The 20,637-nt window shown below is 38.7% G+C and overlaps 1 protein-coding gene across 4 annotated transcripts in view; it reads right to left on the bottom strand.

Moving 5' to 3' along the window:
- The window catches only part of eag (potassium voltage-gated channel protein ether a go-go), a 157,208-nt gene that overhangs the window by 123,993 nt on the left and 12,578 nt on the right, over positions 1-20,637 (bottom strand). For all 4 annotated transcript variants that reach the window (XM_033333761.2, XM_033333764.2, XM_033333763.2 and 1 more), the window contains exon 2: positions 14,273-15,711. In XM_033333761.2, the coding sequence (XP_033189652.1) occupies positions 14,273-14,351 (79 nt within the window). In that variant the 5' untranslated portion in view covers positions 14,352-15,711. The remainder of the gene's footprint in view (positions 1-14,272; positions 15,712-20,637) is intronic.

The following is a 20,637-nucleotide window of genomic DNA, read 5'->3' as shown; positions in this document are numbered from 1 at the left end:
TCGTACCTAATTGAATAAAATAAGATAAAACAGAAATTGTTGTTTATCTATTATCATCTTATAAAACGAAAGAAACTTTTCGAACAACCTAATATTCATAGTCATCTCCGTAGACGACACTGTAGGTGTCATACGTCGAATTTTTTAGAAGAGAGAAAAAATCCTCGATTGCAAATTATTTTCTAAATTCCAGTTTGTTGTTTTCGTTTTTACAAGATCTGAAACGTATATAAAATCCTAATGCATCGCGGAATTTTCTATTTCCCTCACCAATGTAGTGGAAAGTCATTGGAAAAAGGATTGGATTCGTATTGTAGGAAATGTACGTGCCCTCTCTCAGTAGCAGAGAAAACTGAATGCGCCAGTCATCTAAATTTGGAAGCACTGCAAGTACCAATACCGTTTGTCCCTAAAACAACTTGTAGAAAAAGTACAAAATATATTCTTCCCAGATGTTCTTTTTACTTTCATTACAAAAGTATATTTTACAATGTTCCAGGCAAAAATTGCAGCAAAATTAATGATAAATTAGTGAAAAATAGCTATCGCTTAACGCTACTCACATTGCTTCATACAGAGGCAACGTTCAACGTACCATCTTTTGGTGTCATCTTTTAACAATATTCATAATTATTCACAAATGGAAATTGCTCTTCAATCCTACACTATGGTATTCCCATTGACACATAGAATATTATTAGATGAAAACACAACACCCTTTCATTTTTGCACTTGCAATGCTGTCTACAAAGTATCTTCAATTGGGTTTACCCTAAACTAGGTTATCCTTATACCTTACACCTTATAGCTTATTTTATAAATAAGTTGACTAACTGTGGATCTTTATTTAGATATAAACACAAAACTATTTTATTTGTGCACTTGGAATGTCACTTGCAAAACATCTTCAATTGGGTTTACCCTAAACTAGGTTATCCTTATATCTTACATCTTATAGCTTATTTTGTAAATAAGTTGACTAACTGTGGATGTTTATTTAGATAAAAACACAAAATACTTTTATTTTTGCACTTGCAATGCCTCCTGCAATACATCTTCAATTGAGTTTACCATAAACTAGGTTTACCTTATACCTTATCCTATAAATAATTTGACTAACTATGGATCTTTATTTAGATAAAAACACAAAACTATTTCATTTTTGCATTTGCAATGCCTCCTGCAAAACATCTTCAATTGGGTTTACCCTAAACTAGGTTATCCTTATACCCTGTACCTTATAGCTTATCTTATCTTCTAAGTTCACTAACTGTGGATCTTTACAGGAGAAAATAATTCTGCGAGTACTAGGAAAATTACAAAAAGTCTGAGTAAAATTGAACAAGAGCCGCAGTTTAGCCACCGCTATGGTATAACTTGATTTTTCTTTTCTTGGAAGAGCTCTCTTCTCGATGGTTGGCCGTTGTTTAACGACATTGTTAAAGGGTTAACAGGCAATTGTCTGAAGAAGTCAGCACCAGGTAACACGTGCTGACGTGTCGGCGAATTTGATTCGCCAGGCATTTTTCAGGAGGACGAAAAACAGGCGAGCGAGCGTACGTGACTGCCGGTCCTCTTCACGAACCCTCGCCGCTGGTTAATTCATTCTCGGCGCGTTTGAATTGAGAACGTAACAACCTGTGCATAAGCAGCGGAAGAGAGGAGTTTACGCTTCGCTCCTTTGCCACGGCAGAAAATATTGAAACGCTGTCGCGGTGTTAGCCCAACCACAATCAATCTTCGTGTCTTCCCATTAATTTGAATTTACCATTCGCAGATGCCGAATTGTGGACAAACTTTTTATTTGTCACGATGAAGCAATAGCGAGTACGTCGCGAAACGTTAATTTTCTACAACAACAACATAATTCAAAATGTCAGGATTTCAGAGAAAACTAGCTTGAACGATCTCAACTGTTACAAAGCTGCTTTCGTGCAGTGAATTTTTGTGATTCATCTGCACTGTATATGAGAACTGTATCGATAGAAAATACAAGGAACAATTGTTTATTCTGTACCGATGATGACTCAGAACTTAGGAATTTGTAAGAGCAACAGAGGAAGATTCAACAGATGAGGTCTTTAGAGTTGGATATCTCGCTGATTTGTTGGAACAACGACGAAACTCAAGAGCCACAAGCGTCGATACTGTGAAGATTGTTGAGAAATGTTAGGTTGGCATGATCGCTAGTTACTACAAGCTAAGTTGGTACGACTTCTAACGACGCTCTTTTGTCTTAGAAGTCGACAACGTGTTAATTGACCGAGTGTATTCTGTGTGTTAAGACGTGTTGTACGAGGCGATAAAATATATTGGAGAAAATCGAATCCGCGTGAATCGATTAATTAATAAAGCCAAACCTATATCCTTTAACAAGGATTTTATCTACTGAATCTTCATCTTTTGCTATTAAATTGAATTCCTCTATTGTGTAGGTATGCTGAGTGGCAGAGAAGATATTTAGATGATAAGATAATAATGGCTATGTATATAGTCGAACTGTACGATAACTTTCGCTATATTGAACAAACTCTAAACAAACTGGATATTGAAGTTGCACTTCCTACATAGATCGACCTAATCTAAACGTTCATCGGTGTATCTACGCAAATATGATTCAAACTTTTTTCATTCGCTTCGCATAAATTACCAAACTAACTACTTACACTTGTGGATTAACAAGATTATTCTTACAATTTTTTATGTAAATTATATCATTTCTATCGCTTTAATTATATTATCCACCATGTATTATTTATTATTCCTTATTGTTACAATGATATTATTTCTATGTTCGATGGAGACCTAGTTAATTAAATTATTAACGTATCGGGGTTTGTTCCAGTGTTGCTGACACTGATATTACAATTAACGATATCAATGAACAATTAGCAATATCGATATTAATAGCCTCGACGCTAATTAATAAAAGATAACAAAAGTTGTTGAAAGTTTGCTAACAGATAACCGTATCGAACGAATGTAATAGATTCGACCACTTTATCACCCTATTCGAAGTTCTTGAAACGCTACAGCCAATGATTCGACGAATCACGACGCGTATTCCTCAATCGAATCATGTCACGCTATTGCAGTGGTTCATCAAAAATCCATTGGGATAATGCACCGAGCTAATGTTACGAGATCGATCTAACGCCACTTTGGCATAAATATTTTTTCACCGCCTCATAGCTTATTAACCGCTAAACAACCCCCTTACAAGGAGTTAGTCTCGCTGAAGATACGAATTACGATAGTCTTATCTCATTTATCCAGACCTATTTTATATTTTTTTATAAAGGAAAATAGGCAAGTTGAGCCTAAGCATTTGTTTTAGCTACCAGATAGGATAATAAATACTGAACATTGTATATTTTGTGTAATTTTACGTATTTTACTTATATGTATACGGATATTTATATTTCGATGAAATCAAATAAAAGAATAGAACATACTAAATGTTGCAATAACTATTGAGTCGTCCGGGAAGTTAGTTCCGATTTACATTTCGATTCGATATACATTTCTCGAATTATACGGGCGCCATTTTGTTTCATAACCTTTCTATATCTTTCACGCAACTCGAATGTCCTATCCTTTCATAACCTCTCAGGTTTTTCTGCGAAAAACTTCCCGATATGATCTTTCGTGTCGCCCAAATTACTTAAAAATTACCCAATGAATAAGGACGCGAATAAATTTGTTAATTACGGTAATCGGTCTTTTAATCGCTATGCCGCGGCGATAGTTCGTGTACCACCGGTGGCGCATGACGTCCCTTGGGGAAGATACGAATGTACCACCGGTGGTTCAGCTCGTTGTGAACGTGTTAAACGAATGAAACTGCCACGGTGCGGGTTATATAAACACGAAGTTTCATACGCTTTATGTCAACGTACGAACGAGGCTTGGTGACCTTCTATGAGCGCGTTCGTCGCTTTATACGCGTATTACTTTCTGCACGACCCTCGTCTCCAACGTTTTGAGGGAACGTCAGGATAGCAGTGGGGTATTGACGATTGAAGAATTTCTGAGTGTCGAAGGGAACCAGTCTGGAGGCAATGGGGAAGGTCATGGAGGAGACGGATAAAAAAGAAGAGGGAAAGTGAAGAAGAGTGGGGACGGGGTTCTGATGGTAAAAAAATAAAAAGAAAATGAAAAGAAAAGCCTGAAAGGAAGGTCTTTTATCGTACACGACATTTGGATTAACCACTGATTGTAAGAGGTAGGGGAAATCATTTTTAACCAGGTAGCTCTTTGAAAAGCGTGTACCTGATGTGCTTGGCAAAAAGTAAGCGATGACAAGTATACTCGTCAAACACGGAGTATGTGTGGCTGCTATGATATTGAATTAAGTTGTAACGAAATGGCTGTTTTATTTTTTAATTTTATTGCTGAATTTTATTATAACTCGTCGTACCACGAAATACTGCCATTTCTTTGTGACGAGTATACTCGTCAGAAACAGCTAACTGGTTAAGCCGCAAGGCAAAAGGATTACGAATAATAAATAAAGATGACCTGATTATGCACGGATTATGCACTTTGTCCAAAGACGTGGAACGATTTCGAAGGTTCGAAGATTATGGCGAAAAGAAATTGGTACATGCTTTGTTAGATTACATTTACTCCAATACAAGTGGTTAGAAATGAAATTCCATATGTATTTGCATAGGATTGCGATCCTAATAGCTGTATGGTTAGGTCAAGTCAGGTTATTGCGGACCGAGCCCTCCAGATCCCCCGAAAGATCTAACCTAACCTAACTTTTCAACACGATCGTCCCACGCCTTGAACAAAGTGCGCGTTACTCAAATAAGTGACTTCCCCTCTACAACATATTTCAAGATAAAGATCATTCGAGCTTTCAAGTCCTCTTTTGTACATAATTACCAAAAATATATGGTATATCCTGTTTAACGGTAACCTCACCAAGCCCAGTCAAATGACCGGTTCGAAAATTTAATTAAAAATTGTACATTCGTCGTTATTTCTTTTGTTCGTCTAACTTTATGTAAATCCTTACATTACCAAAAATTGTTAATCGGATAATATAAGAATCTACATAAAATTAGACCAACAAAGGAAATAACGATGAATACACAACTTTAACAAAAATTTTGAACCTGGTAATTCGACCAGGTCTGGTAAGGTTAGTGTCAACTGGAAACGCCCAAATGTCTGAACAAATACGAACGATGTGAAAAAATGTTTCAGACAAAAGTCGTGTGGTATGGGAGGGAGATACGTCGTACTTCTATCCATTTGATTCATCTTATCCTGTTGAGATATGTATAATTTTCTGTGCTGGACTAGGTTAAATGCGTAGTAGAGATACTTGTATGTAAATATCAGTGTGTGGAAGTATGTGTGTCCGCAGCGTCTCGAAAACAGAGGAATGTAAACTCTTCAGTCGGTTAAGAGTCGGTTAACAGTCGGGTATAGAAGAAAGTGCTGAGACGCGTGCAAGTGTGTATCGATGAATATATAAGGAATCGTTCATGAAATAAATATTTCATTATTTTAATATTAATCCTCAGTATAAATTTAGTGTTCCTATAGCATTATTTCGGCTTCAAAGATCCACAATTTTCAACATATCCTGCGATAACTTTGAAACAGTCTACAAAGAAGAGGTTAGAATCTTTCAATAGATAGCTTCATTTTCGATCGCATATTCTCTCCCACCGACTTTCGTAAGTTTTCCTTTACAGACGTAAAAACGTATAGAACGTCCCACAGGATATCATATAACTTTCCTCTGAAACATTTCCTCGCGTCCGAATCTTTCCAGATATTCCAGCCTCGCCACTTAATCAGGACACGCTGTATATTTTGCACATTCGTACTTCGTGGATTTTTACGCTTCCTAATAAAAGTCCGACTGATTACCGTAAATCTGATTCCCTAGTTCCGAAATATCAGAGAGTCCAATCAAGAGACTGTCTACCGTGTTCCTAAAGTTTCTCGACCTCTGTGATATATAAAACAGCAGAAAGATCCCGTTACGTGTCGTCATTCGGTTTCCTGATCAGATTCGTCAGCAGTTTCTCGAGACGGACTTCCCATCTGCTCAGGACGAACGCGTTGACGGGTCACGGTCTCTAATCTCAGGATAGTCGTCGGGGCCACGAGCGACCGATGGGTTAGGTTGGAAGTCAGGATGATGCCTTTGCAGCTCCAGGGAATATTCGGAAGTTTTCCGCAAGACTCGAAACGCTGCACGATGGCTTGCGAGAAGCTGAATCGGATATCGAATCTTCAAGTTGGACAGACTTCGACTTTCGGAGTTCTCGCCAGAGATCACCGAAGTGAAATAAATATTTTTAGCGTTGAACTCGGGGATTCTATATAAATTGCTGGCCATCCGATTTTTCCAAGATTATATTAGGTCATCCCATAAGTTTGTGCCGACTTTTGTGTATACATTTCATGTGTCGATTTATAAACATACGGCGATAAGGGACCAATGCACTTGAGCTTAGCTGATCGAGAACAGGCTAGAGCAGATTTTCGTGGGTATAAGATCGTAATATAGCGAACACAGTGACTTCTAACGGTAAAAAATCATGAGTGAAATGCGTATCCATTTTCGACGTCTCATGTTATATGAATTTCGGAAAGGAAGTTCTGTAACAATTGCCACGAAAAACATATGTGCTGTTTACGGAGAAAATGCGCTTTCATCTTGCACTTGTAAGAAGTGGTTGCAACGTTTTAGAGCTGGGAATTCCTGTTTAGAAGACGAGGAACGCTCCGGGCGTCCTCCTCAGACAGACGAAGATAAAATTCGGGATCTTATTGAAAAATCACGAAATTTGACAGTTCAAGAGATGTCGAATGTTCTGAAAATACCTAAGACAACGATTCGTAGGTGTTTAAAAAAAATAACATATATAACCGCTCGAAAAACGGCACGAACTTATGGGATGACCTAGTAGTATTCTAGACAATTGTATTTTAAGAAAAATTGATCCCTTCGAGAGAAAAAAATCCTTTCAGAGACACCTTTTACGTTCTGGAATATTAGAACCATTTAGTAACTAGTAAAGCGATAATAATTATTATTAACAATGTCTTCTTCGTGGAATAACGAGGACAATTAACGAACTCCTATTGCAAGAACGAGTTACATGTATCACAGCAAGGTAAGAATTGAATAGCAATAGACCTATTCTACTGTAGGAACAGACTTGTTCCACTGACGAACCTATTCTACTGCACAGACAGACCTGTTAGATAATGACTATAACTAAAATTATGACTGCAATTAAAACGCGAAGAAACGAGAATTTCTGCTAATTTCGTTTCTTTCCTTTTTGTAGGTTCACAGCCTCAGTGTATACTTATATTAACCGTAACAAAATTAATAATAAGGTAAACAGTTGCGCCACATACTGCGTAACACGTGCAAGAATCAGCGAACGTCTACGAGGAATCGCAATAGTCGCAGGATTTGGTACAAAGCTGTACGACGAAAACATAATTACGTCCGATTGATTTTACTAAAACTACCATCGTGTCTGGAATAATCGCGCAAGCAGGAATCTAAAATCCGTGATTTCTGCTAATCGAGTAGTTCCAACGTTCGTCTCCGTAGCTGCCAACATCATTAGCCAGCAACTTCATAAATCTGTGGCGGATCGGTATCAATAGGACGGGCGATCCGCGGGTACCAACCGTCAACACCAGAGGGCTACGACGACAACGAGTCTGTCCATCTCGCTATCGAATATACGAGCGAATGATACAAATACCGCACCTAGCGAGACTCCCCCTACGTCTAAGGCAAGGACTACCGGGCATAGCCTTACTGACGAGTCCACCAAAACGAAACGCACAACTCTCTTTTCATCTGGCAACGACAACCTCCGCCAAAAATCCTCCGTTCGCTCTCCAAGGAAACCCGTTTCTTTCCCTTCCCTTTTCTATCCTTTTCCATCGGTGTGCTTCGTACTCGTAATAAATAACTGCGAACAGAATTTTACGCGGAATAAAGCCACGCGTCGTAACTCGTGCAAGGAGCCGATACATGAGACGACGAAGCTAACGAGACGAAATGATGAAAAATGCATTGGATCGTGCAGAAGCAATTTCGATGGAGGGCGCGGTAATTCGTAGGAGCAAGCCACGGTTAAAATTTCATCAGAAGAAACGACGTGTCGTATGCACCGACCTAATAAAGAAAACGCGATACCAGATCGAAAGTTCGGAATGCTATATGGAATCTACTGCAGCAGCCAGCTGGCAAAAATTCCCAAAGCAGGACACCGGTGGTTCCACTGTAATTCCGGTAACCCAAAGTCGTTTGGAACAGCACGGTCTCTGAAACGAGCCTCTGGGGCTCCTTCGTTATAAATGCTCGTGTTCCCTCCTATCTTCTCTACGCTGCCGAAAGTAATCAGACAGTTTGTCAACGGACTCGGGGAGTACTTGCAATCTGCGTTGAATTTCGAGCGTTTCAAGTTCTCTGACGCCTGGTGACGCGATTTCAGAAGGTTACAGCTGCCGTTGAGGTTCCTGATGAGACGAAGTCGCGTTATGTTTGCTCTCGTTGTTCCTTAAACGAGGAAGAGTTGCAAAGGTAGACCCTAAAGGCAACTTATAATAGTCGTTTACAGAGAAGATTGCTAAAACTGTTCGGTAGAGCCCGCGGATATGTTGGAAGATTATTTTTATTAAGACAATGTCCTAGCAATGAAACGTAGATACGGCGAATGGGTAGATAGTGGCGGAAGTGTTCGTACGCCGTGTAAGAAGATTGCTTTTAGTAAGACAAAGTTCTATGAAAGAAATGTAAATATGTTCGAATGGTAGATAGTGGCGAAAGTTAAGTGTACGCCGTGTAAGAAGATTGCTTTTAGTAAGACAGTGTTCTGTGAAAGAAATGTAACCGTAAATGTAATAATAAATGTATGTAAATGTAAATGTTGTACGTCCTCTGAGATGGCTGTTTTCATTAATATTGCGCAAACCGTATCTTGACATGATTAATTAAAGTGCTTGCTGTAATTAACGAGGACTTAGATAGATTTTATTTATTTAATATATTATATACGTCGGGTTAGGATCGGAATTTTGGGCGCGTGACGACTCTTCGCGTGGACTAGCCATCGTTTCACAAAGCCGAGATTATATTTACAGGTATATACAAGTGTGGCGGATCGGTATCAATAGGACGCAGACAGGTCGAGGCATCAACGCGGCGTAACACCTCCCGGCCGATCCGCGGGTACCAACCGCCAACACTAGAGGGCTACGACGACAACGAGTCTGTCTATCTCGCTAGCGGCCGAATATACGGACGATTGATACAAATATCGCACCTAGCGAGACTCCCTCTACGTCTAAGGCAGGGACTACCGGGCACAGCCTTACTGACGAGTCCACCGGTAGTCCCGGGACGAAACGCAAAACTCTCTTTTCATCCGCCACACAAGATTATCACAAAGCTTAACAAATAATAAGTCTAATGAATAATAAGTTTGACGAACAATGAAGTTAGTGAATAATAAATTGTACGAATAATTAAGTTTAACAGATAATAAGTCTAATGAATAACAAGCTTAACGAATAGTAAGCTTAATGAATAATATGATCTACGAATAATAAATTTAATGGACACTATTAACAATGTTTTTGGGTTCAAACGAATCCACGGTCAACGAGACAACTCTTTACTAAGCGTGAAATAATCTTAGGCGCAAAATACGATTGACGAAAATGCTCGATGTGTCACTCTCCAAGGCAATCGCACGAATGCCAGCCTCGTGGAGATTTTTCTCGCTGTACGATTGTTTTCTATACTCGTTTGGAAGCATCGAGAAGGTTCCAAACGCCGTTGCTAGGCAGTCTCTGCCTGCAGTTTGATCATTGATACAATGTATGTCCCATTGTATCGGCACCTCCGAGGCAACCTCACACGTGGCTAGGCCCGCTCTCGAGGCCGCATGCCGCCACAACCACACTTCTCGGAAAACCCATACAAACACTCCAAACCTCCGTTAGGCAAAACGTTTATCTCGTGACCGTGGCCACGTTCGGCGACCAACTGTCACCTCGAACCCAATCTCGCTATCACAAATTTTAAACAATTACAGCTATGATAAAATTTAGGCTAAAGCACTAGAGGATGTTCCCAAAATTTTCAAGCAAAGGCTTTGGCTTTCCTTTCATCTCCGACATATATAATACATAGATTTTTGCAGGATAAGTAAGTAAAGTAAATGATAAAGAAATTGCGAGGATACTTTAACAACGAGCGAGTTACATCAATTTCGTACAAGATATATGTCTCTGAACAATGTATACGCGTAAAACATATAAAATCAATATGCTTTAGCGAATTTCATGTAACTTACTCATTGTACAACTGTTCCCATAATAATATTAAATTCAGCCATTATGCAAGTTCGTCGCTTATCATAGGAAAAGAAGCTATGTAACATGAAACAAATAAAATCTATACTTCAACTATACAACTGCTTTGACGTATTAAACAATTAAATAAACGATGATTTAATTAATTCAATAACGTTATCATAAACAAGTATATGGAACATCCGGCTGTACCAATATTGCTATAATAAGTTGATGGCGAATTTTTATGCAATATTGCATACATGCAATATTTTACAGAATACATTTACAGAAAAATATTCAAAGTATAGCGTTTGCTCTAACGCTTGACGGATAAAACAATTTTCTATCGTGGCTCTACTCTTCCAATCATATCCTCAAAAAATATGAGTTTCTATAAAAATCCACCGTCTATTAATAGCAGTCACTGTATATAAATTTCGCGTGGCGTGGTCAACGTGTTGACGAATCGAATACATTCGAATGATCGACTACCGTTTCCTCGTATTCATCGAATATTAGTGGAAAAGGCATCGTCTCGAGAGAATCTCTGATCGAGAGTGTGCTCGAGCCGCGATAACAACGAAAAACGGTCGGCCACGGACTGTTGGCGTTGGTCAAAGGTCACTGGCGATGAATAGGCTGTTGCAAAAGGGTGAAACCAAGTGTGGGCGGCATTGACCCATTAACTAGAGTACGTCGGATTCCCAAGATTCACGGGGGGATAGAGGCGCGCCTATCCTGCAACCTCAATCAAATTATGTATAACAAGATACAGTATGTATAACGAGAGAACACGTTCTGAGATGGAATAATTGTTCACGACCGTATGGTATAATTTATTCGACCGTATAACGTGCATGAATTCGTATTCAAATATTACACACACACACACAGGGAGAAATTGCGCTGTGCTGGTCTCGCGTGTTGGACCAATATTACCTGATATCGTTTCGCCGTTTGAAATGATACTAATTTTGCTGGTATAATAGAATCTTCAATTTTACGTTTTCACGATGTTCGTGTGATATACAGGGTGTCTGGTTTTAACCTCTTAGGTACAGTCGAATTTTGTGCGGGGCTGTTTCTCTGTACGGCAGAGAACCTAAAACGAGAAGCTACCTAAAGTGTTCGATTCTTGTACAAGCACGAGATACACATGTACGTATCTCTCTTTCTCTATAATTTTCCTATTTTCTCCATTCGTCTTAATTCCACTTTTGCCTCTATTTCGGCTTTCGATGACTATGACAAAACCGAATCCGTGTACACATTAAAAACGTCAACAGTATAAATGTAACCTACGGATTGGTTTCTCTTTCCGAAATAATTTCTCTATCGATTGCTCTTCTCTAATGATTTCCTATTTTCTCAACTCGTCTCTGATGGCTTTTAATCTCCCCCTATTTTCGGTAACTTCCGCTCGGCTCGGTTTACCGTGTAATCGAATTTAATCGCTTTGAGTTGGAAAATACAGCAGCGCACAAAAGTATTATACGACGATGTGAGATTCGACGTTGTCGTAGGATCTTTAATAAAATATTCGTTAACGAAGATAATTAGCCAGCTTACGCCCCTTACGCTCTTTGCTGTTTCACCTAACAAGCAGTTCTCCAAGCTTCGAAGAAACTGCGAAGGACGCGCAGGTTTACAGACGTTACTTTTGCGCGACCGTGTATCTCCGTGCGTCAAACAACGTTCGTTTTAGCGCACTTAAGCCAGAAACGGGGAAGGCCAATTAAAGCTCAGCTCGTTACCAAGCTGCTCGGCCGCGTTACTTCGCACGTGCGCCGCGAATCCAGACAAACGCGATAAAAGACGCGGGGGGACGATATCGTGAAATACACGCTCGCTCATCCAATTATATTAATTAAATATCTGTCGGCGAGACGGTAAAGAGGGCAACACGGCCGATAACGCCGACCATTTGTAAATGAATCGCACGAGAATGACATTTTTTCATCGCGTGAAGGAGGAATTTTTTTCCTACAGGTATACAGGTTGCTACTATAATTCAACCCTTGAATTGAATACGTTACTTGAATTCAAACCTTCCCCTATAGCAATGACTATTATCACTCATCAAAAAGCTCCTATTCTACCTTTATGCTTCTTAATATTTGATACCGTCGCTATATTCTAATTTCTGGTAACATGCTCGTTACTCGACCTTCTTATAAATCCATAAATATCCTCGGTCTATCGTTCATCGAGTTCATCTTTTCACAAGCAGTAGAACTTATGGCGCAAGGCAGTGGAATTTCCGATATCTTCGAATCCAAGGAACCATCGTTCTTACAGTTTGAGATCGCCACGCGTGTCCAAGAGAAATTAGAATACCGGAACAATTTCATCGTCGCTGCGACTAGCGCATCTTCGCTAACAGAATGGTATCTAACAGAGATAAAATTCCATTACTCGATATACATATCTATATAGTACTATAAGACCGTACTATATAGTAGAATATAGTAAAATCCATTTATTGGAACGAAATTTTAGCTGATACCCGTTTAATCGAACTTCTACCGATTGAATTCGTTTATTTGGGCGTGAACTATTGTGCGAGCGAAAAGTAATACGTTGGCAGGAAAATTGGTGGAGTCCATTTAAACGAACGTATAACATATATTACGAGTGAAGCACGGCCAGTGTTCTACCGTGCAGACAGACTTATACTACTATAGTAACAGACCTACTATTTACTGCAGCGACAGACCGATTCTCCTGCAGTAGGAAAACGTGAGAAGGTAATTTCTATCGAACACAGAGGCTTAGATCAGGAAGCCTCGAATTGCATCGACGATATAAACCCGAGCCGTGCAAGCTTAAAATCCTTTTCTGCGTGTAACTCACGTACGTTGTATCTGTAAACAAGAAGGTGCGATTCGAGTAACGTTAGCCTCTAGCGTGTCCGCTCTTCGACCGCTATAGGTATAGCGAAAGGGTTAAATCGTGTAACGAAGCAGAACCTATCATGGTCATCGCGAGTAATCTCGTTATACGAGGGGGGGCAACTTTTATCTCTGCACACTTGCCGCGGTTACGTAAAGTTATTAGCTTGACCTATATTTCCACGACGGTGAAACAGAGGGAAGAGGGTGGAGGGGAATGCGAAAGAGCACGCACTAAAATCCCGCGAATAGTCGGGAAATTGGTCTTAGGAATCAATTTATCCCTTTTTTTTCTCTTCCTCTTTCGTATTTCTGCACTCGAACAATATGAGAAATTTATGAAAAGAATAAAAGGTCATATGCAAACCGGCGATGATATACGTACGGCTTCGTATTTTTCCAGACATTATTAAAAAGTTTAATTTAAACGTATATCGCTGGCTAATTACGAAGAGAAAAGTACGTCTCGAAGGAACAATTCGTGGCAAATAAATGCCACGAAACAAAGGCTTTTACAGCTTAAGAGAATACTATATGATACAGTTACTGCGTTTCTTGTTTGCTATGTTTTCTTATGCGAAATATCGCACTTTACTGCAGTGCTACTAAAAGGAGACTCGAATGTTTACAGCTACGATAATGGTACAAAGAAACTCATTTTACACTTTCTTGCAGCTATTATCTATTCGCCAGAAGCGTGAAAATCTGGAGTTTCCTCGAAACAATTAGAGCATCGTTTTTTATATCAGTTTCGTTCGATTTGATCCGCTACTCGTAAGAATAATCAATCAAACATAGCGCTTCTTTGTTCTCTTTCTTCTAATCGATGCAATAGAACCATTCGTAGTAGGTATTCTTTAATTCTTCCAACCAATGTAATAGAACGAATTCTTCACCTTGTGTATTTTATATTCATTCGCATATTATACACATTCTATAATAGTTACGTATACATACGTATATTCCACAAAACGATTAATAGGAAAGGAAAATCAATTAAAGTCGTGTGTCGTACTCACGTTGACTGCTGCTCCGTCTAATGATGTTCTCGAGGAATGTGTTTTGCGGGGCGACCAGGCCCCTGCGCCCCCCTGGCATCCTTTCTTCCTTGGATGATCCCGGATCCTGGTCGCTGCGGCTATCAGGACCTCGTCCAGCCTCTAGCTACGACGATTACGTGCTGTCTTCCTCGCCGCATGTCCAGCCTTCTTCTCTCGATCTTTCCTCTTCTCTTCTATTCTCTCTTAATACTTTCTTACAGCTGCACAGATGCACACGCGCGACAACAAGCTGTACGTTCACTAACTGAATGTCATGACTCGAGGGTAGTTCACCATTGTGGTATCGCCCGAATCACCTGTCGACGGTTTCACGTCCGCCTGGAACCGGTCCAAACGAGCACAACCGCCGCGACCTGCTATACGCCTTTCCAAACACGCTGTAGCAACACGCTCGACCAATTGTCCCGTACACGTCCGTGTAAATCCTCGGGCGAGATAGTTCGCACGTTCTATAGCGTGACAGTGGCCGGAAACGTTCGTCCGAACTTCCGATCTCGCAGTCCTCTGACCTTCCACAGCTGGGACCGGCCAGACCGATAGAAGCTTGTCGATTCTCCAACACAACACCCAACAGTTTCTCCCTACGTGTATATAATACAGAACACTCGGGCCAGACCGGACTACGAGAAACTAAAAGGAAAATATGTAAGAAACTAAAAATAATAACGCGAATTATCCAGGACAGATCTTGGACGATTTCAGGATCCACCTGGCAGTAACCTAGACGTCTCTGTCGTCACCTGAACGCGAACGGTCCTCCGTTGCTCCAACGATCAGCGTTCCTATACCTCCTCCAGCTTGGTACGTGCTCCAGCTGCGCATCCACCGTGGATACGACTCGCGACGGAGCAACTGCAGACCTTTGACTCTTCGTCGTCGATGAACGAACGTCGATCGACGACCGTAAAGAAGACTGGAAGATGGGGGAGAAGATGGTGGTGGAGGACGATGATCCGGATTTATCGAGGCACCGACCACGACAACGTCGATGGGCTCGCGGAACTGTCCCCGGCTGGTGGACGCGCGATCGATGACCCATCTAACCGCAGTCCTTCCAGGTGATCGCGCGCGCTATCACGGAAACCCGACGGCAAGTAATTAGACGACTGCGCGCTACCTGCCACCTCGTTCTCCACATCCTCGGCGTCCTCCTCGGCGTCGGTGCAGCTGGTGCCCGCGGAGGAGGACATCCCTTAGACAGGGGGACGTAGTACAAGAGGAATTCTCGATCACATCTTCGTCGGCCGATTCTGGCGTCCTCGCGTTCTTTCTTTTATCGCGGTTGTTGGTTCTCGATGGCAGGTGAAGCTCGATGATCGGTTAGATTCTATGCTGGATGTGATTTGAGAGGAGACGCGTGCAGTCTTGCTGAAGGTCGAGGGTATACTCCTTAAGTGCTGCAATGAAAGAAAATTGAAAATAGTATTTTTGTAAAGTTGATTTTCTTCCAACATCTAACTCTTTCGGAATCGAATTATTTTCTAATTAGAAGAAAATTGCTTTTTGGCTTGAGATGCTTATGCAAGGGGGACATAATGCAGTAAGATTTTAACATCGAAAACAAACGCGTTCGTAATTAATTGACAACCAAATTGGACAGATATAAGTTTGTAGAAACTTTAAAGGTTCGTGAAATACACGTGACACGCAAAAATAGATGGAATATTCAAAGTACAATATTTAAAGAAATCATTGCGTAGGTTACATTTCTTTAGCCCTGGTAGTTTATGATACAAATTTGCATAAATATCCACAGTATATTAATAACTTATGAAAAGATAGTATTGCGTATACGCGTGGAAGAGTTGAAATGTTATAATTTTGTCGAAAAAGACGAGTCGAAGTACATGAATAAACAAGTATAAAACGATAAATCGTGAAAAATATCTTGATGCCTGAGCGTATTAATATTAAAGCACAAGCTATTTTTCTGGTCGAACGGGGACGCGGACGTGGAGCTGCCAACAGTGAAAGATAAAATTGCGTTTTCATGTCGCTGGCAATAAATCGCTGCGAGTTATCTTTATGGATCCGTGGAGTCGTATTTACTCGAAACAGCGGCCCACGAGAGGAGATCGTTGCCATGACGCGATTGGTCGCGTAACAGTGCCCGCGGACGTCCTCGGGATCCTTGAGCTTTCCGAAAGATGAGAATAATTGGGTTGGAAGCATTTGATTGACAATGAAATCCTGTGCACATGCTACGATGTTGTGTCGTGTTTTAACGCTCGTCATGCGTGGCACAAACGAAAAACGAAGATCCCCGGCTCCTGCCCTTTATTCTCGATCGATCAGACCCTGGGAATATGAGTAGATCATGCGAATAATTTGAAAATGATAGTAACACAGAGTGATGTGAAAGTAACTAAAATCCGAAGACTTGAAAGAAAATATTATTAAAATAACAAAAGAAGAAAAATTATTTGCAGTCTTGATTTATGCTTTTTCTAGTAACTATTGCAATGTATAGAATCTGTATGTAGAGGCGTAGACTTCATAGAAGTTACTAGGAGAAAAAGAGGAAACAAAGTTTTTATTAAGTTTCAATTCCTTATCTTACAATTATTTCAGTAACTATTGAAACATATATACACATACATATATAATTTGTATATAGGCGATAAAATTGTATTCAACACAATAAAAATTGTATTGCCTAAATATAATTTAAAAAATACAAATTTTATTTGTATGTTCAGTTTGAAAAACAGAAACTAAAGTCGGAATTAAACTTTATCAAACAGTATGATCCTTTCGATGAAAAAATTCTAATTCCTAACCTCACAAATTCCAATTTTACCATATCAGACGACGAATCCTACCATTCCACATCACGTGGTTACAAAATACAGGGAAAATACGGTGTTTCCAATCGGAAAAAAGCTACGATACGTACCGTACGGTTCGATACTCTGGATCTCGGGAAGATCGGCCGTCGATTGCACTCGAAAACTCAACAACGGATTCAAAACAACGCCAATCACGTTGCAAGCTTCACCGGTCTTCCGATCCGTAGGTTCCAATAACGCAACGTTTGTTTGCCATTGATTCCCAAGGCTAAAGCGTCTTTCGAATACAACCTCTTTCAAATCGATCCAACTTCCGAAATGCCACTGTTTCCAGGTTAGATAAAGTTAAATCAGTCGAATCGCAGAAAATTGCTGCGATATCTTCGAATTATATCCAATCTTAGAAGTGTTGTTCTTCTCTTCCTAAATGCCAATTGGTAAATTCAATCGAACTCGATTTACTCTTTGTAATCGATAAACGATGTAAGCGCCACGAGTGATGATTTTCGGTAAGTGAAAACTGTGTTGATATAAAATTAACGCTTGTTCGATTTATTATAAATTATAGATTCCTCATATCGATCACATTATGTAAAATTTCCCTCATATTAATTGCAAGAGAAAAGCATGAAATTATAAATCATTCTACAAATTATGTTTAAGAGTGCAAATATTAATTCTAATATTGATGTATGTAATGAAAGAAGTTATGAACTTTCGAAATTCAATAAATAAATAACTAGATAAATAAACTGACACTTACGATTTTAACTGTAATAATTTGCAATAATTTTAGAAATTAAAGTGAATCATTCCATATATCACTTACAGCATTTATACTTTACTCGTCAATAGTTTCAACATAATTAAGTCTAGTATCGAGTATGGTATTTACAATAGCTTTCTTCTTCAAGACTTACATGATTTGCCATTTAAACTCTTCAATTACGTGGAATCGAGTCGCTTGGTAGCAGCTAATTTCCTTTGTTTTCACACGGAAATAGGTTTATATGATATCTGCGGCGTCAGCTTATCCACGTATCCTGTCTGCCATAATTATATAGTCGAGCTTGATATACTGTGACGTCACAAGCGTTTATCGATTACCTATCGACCATTATATCGACCATCTTAAACAACCTACTATTATAACTGATTTAATTTACAGGTTGCAGTCGAAAGAATTCTACAAACAGTAAAATACTGCTCACAAAAATAAGTCGCGAGTTAAAAGTTACTAGCATTACTAAATTTTGTTTCCGTAAAAGTAGTAAGTTTGATAATGAATCAAAAACTCACAAATGAATTTTACTAATTATATAATACATAAATTTTAATTTGACATGTCTTGTTCGACATAAATTTGTGATTTTTTGCGAAATATATAGAAGCCTATAACCTGTAATTATCACTTGTCAATTCACCGATACTATTAATTAATAATTAATTGTAGGAGAAGATACAGATAATCAAGTTAAACGAACAGTTGAAAGAATAGAAAGAAATTTTTAAGAAAGTCGAATTCGATCATTCAGTCTGCACTAAAGTTTGAGGTTAAGAAGAACATTCACCCAGAACGAGAATAAACGACCACGGCCAGTTGGACTTGTGTTTTGAAAAAAACTCTATTTCTGTGCATCGTCACTGAATTTCAAACAAAAGAGGAACAACTACAAAGTTTCCTGAAACATTTTTCCCTCCGCGCTATAGATATCGTTTAATCGCATCTCACACGTCTGCAAAAGCCGGGATGCTTGTCGATACTATCGATATTACGACATTTGATGGAGGCGATTTTTCTCAAAAACGAATCTGTGCTCGAACGTTTCCTTTAAATATTTTATGAACAACTATAAGACGTATCGAATGAAGCTTAGTATCTGGGGACGAGAATTCGAGCAGAATAGCGTTCAGTTCACTCAAGGGGAAGATTATTTTTCTTCTCTTAGCGTTGCACCAGTGCTAGATCCTGGCTCGTTCTCTCACCGTCCTTTGTTTCTCTAGCCTAGCTGTCACTAGGGATTGCTCTTGATATCGATAGAACTCGTTGTCTAGTGTCGTCTTAAAATTACTCCTATGGTAACTTTTCGTACACTTTCATTTCCACCGTGTTTTTTTTATACCATCTTTTAAAAGCAATTCACGATATATTTTTTCAAAACAAGGAAAAACTCTTCTTTAATGACATCTTAGAAATAAATAATGTTTTTATATCAGTATTTTAAAGACGTTCTTTCTATAACTATTTTTGTTAAAAGGTTAGATAGATTTCACAGACCGACTAAAGAAATTTTGACTTTTTGATTTTCATGTCACTTATTTACAATTAATGGCTAAAGTGGTTAGAAAGATAAAACTTTTTAAGTTCAAGAATAGGTTAAGTATGATCAACCGAAAGTATATCTAATATTGTGATAATGGGTATCTTTGAAGGGTTTACTGTGGTACAAAAAAAAAAGAGATATAATTTCACAACCAAATAGAATAAAATTTTTAAATTATTCGTCATGTTCTTTTCATATGATATACAAAAATTATATGAGATATAAATTATACGAATTATGTATATGAATTCTATGAATTTCATGAGAAACTGTTCACTTGAAAATGTGTCGTAATTCATTTGTTTTTAGTTACAGTTTAAAATGAATATAAAAGCTGGCCCTGAGCAAAGTATCAACAACGTTCGAGCGCTTTTGGATTCTTTCACACGGATAAAATTCAAATGCAATTGGAACAAACCAAACTCACACTGTCAAGGAGCATCGATGTTTGCGTGCTTGTTGAAAATACGTCGCATCAAAGGGCTAATTAACCACATAGAATTTAATTTTTCGTGAGCAGCGCCACTGGAGTATTGTACAAGAAACGAACTCGTTAACAGGATGCACGAATTACTGGTTAAAATATCTGTAAATACCATACAATTTTACGAACGAGCTTTAATTTTGCAAAACTTCAAAAATCCTGCTTTTTTATAATTCAATTTTCGAATTTAAATTCGAGAAAAAAAATCGATGATATTTGCCTAAAAAAAAAAGTTACGTTACATGTAAATTTAAAAAAAAAAATGGAATTATTTGTAGTTAAGAAAATAGATTTATTTTTAGTTACAATAGAATTCAGTGACTGAGAAAAAATTCAATAAACAAGCCATTGACAAAGAAGCACTATAATGAGATATGAATATCGAAATTATATTGGTACAATTTGAAGATGTATATAGAAATTTCAAGATATTTGTTATAGACATGCACTTCATAGAAATGGCCAAAATATGTGAACAGTCAATTATTAATTATATTAGTAAACAACAATATACAGTTGAGCCGTCTTTAACATGAACCATATGTTTAAAATGTTATTTTTAATTAAATATATATTTGAAATAAATATTTTCTAACTTTTATATACATCTTCAGATTTACTTCAAATGTTACCATTGTAATTATGACGCTTGTGCTTCGTTACAGCACCAATGAAATGTCAAAATCTTTTGTATAATATATGAAAGTTTTCTATGGTAGTGTTCAA

This window comes from Bombus vancouverensis, chromosome 4 (genome assembly GCF_051014615.1).
Source record: "Bombus vancouverensis nearcticus chromosome 4, iyBomVanc1_principal, whole genome shotgun sequence".
Lineage (NCBI taxonomy): Eukaryota > Metazoa > Arthropoda > Insecta > Hymenoptera > Apidae > Bombus > Bombus vancouverensis.
Note: the sequence above shows the minus strand (reverse complement) of the source record. Positions and strands in the feature narration are given on the sequence as shown.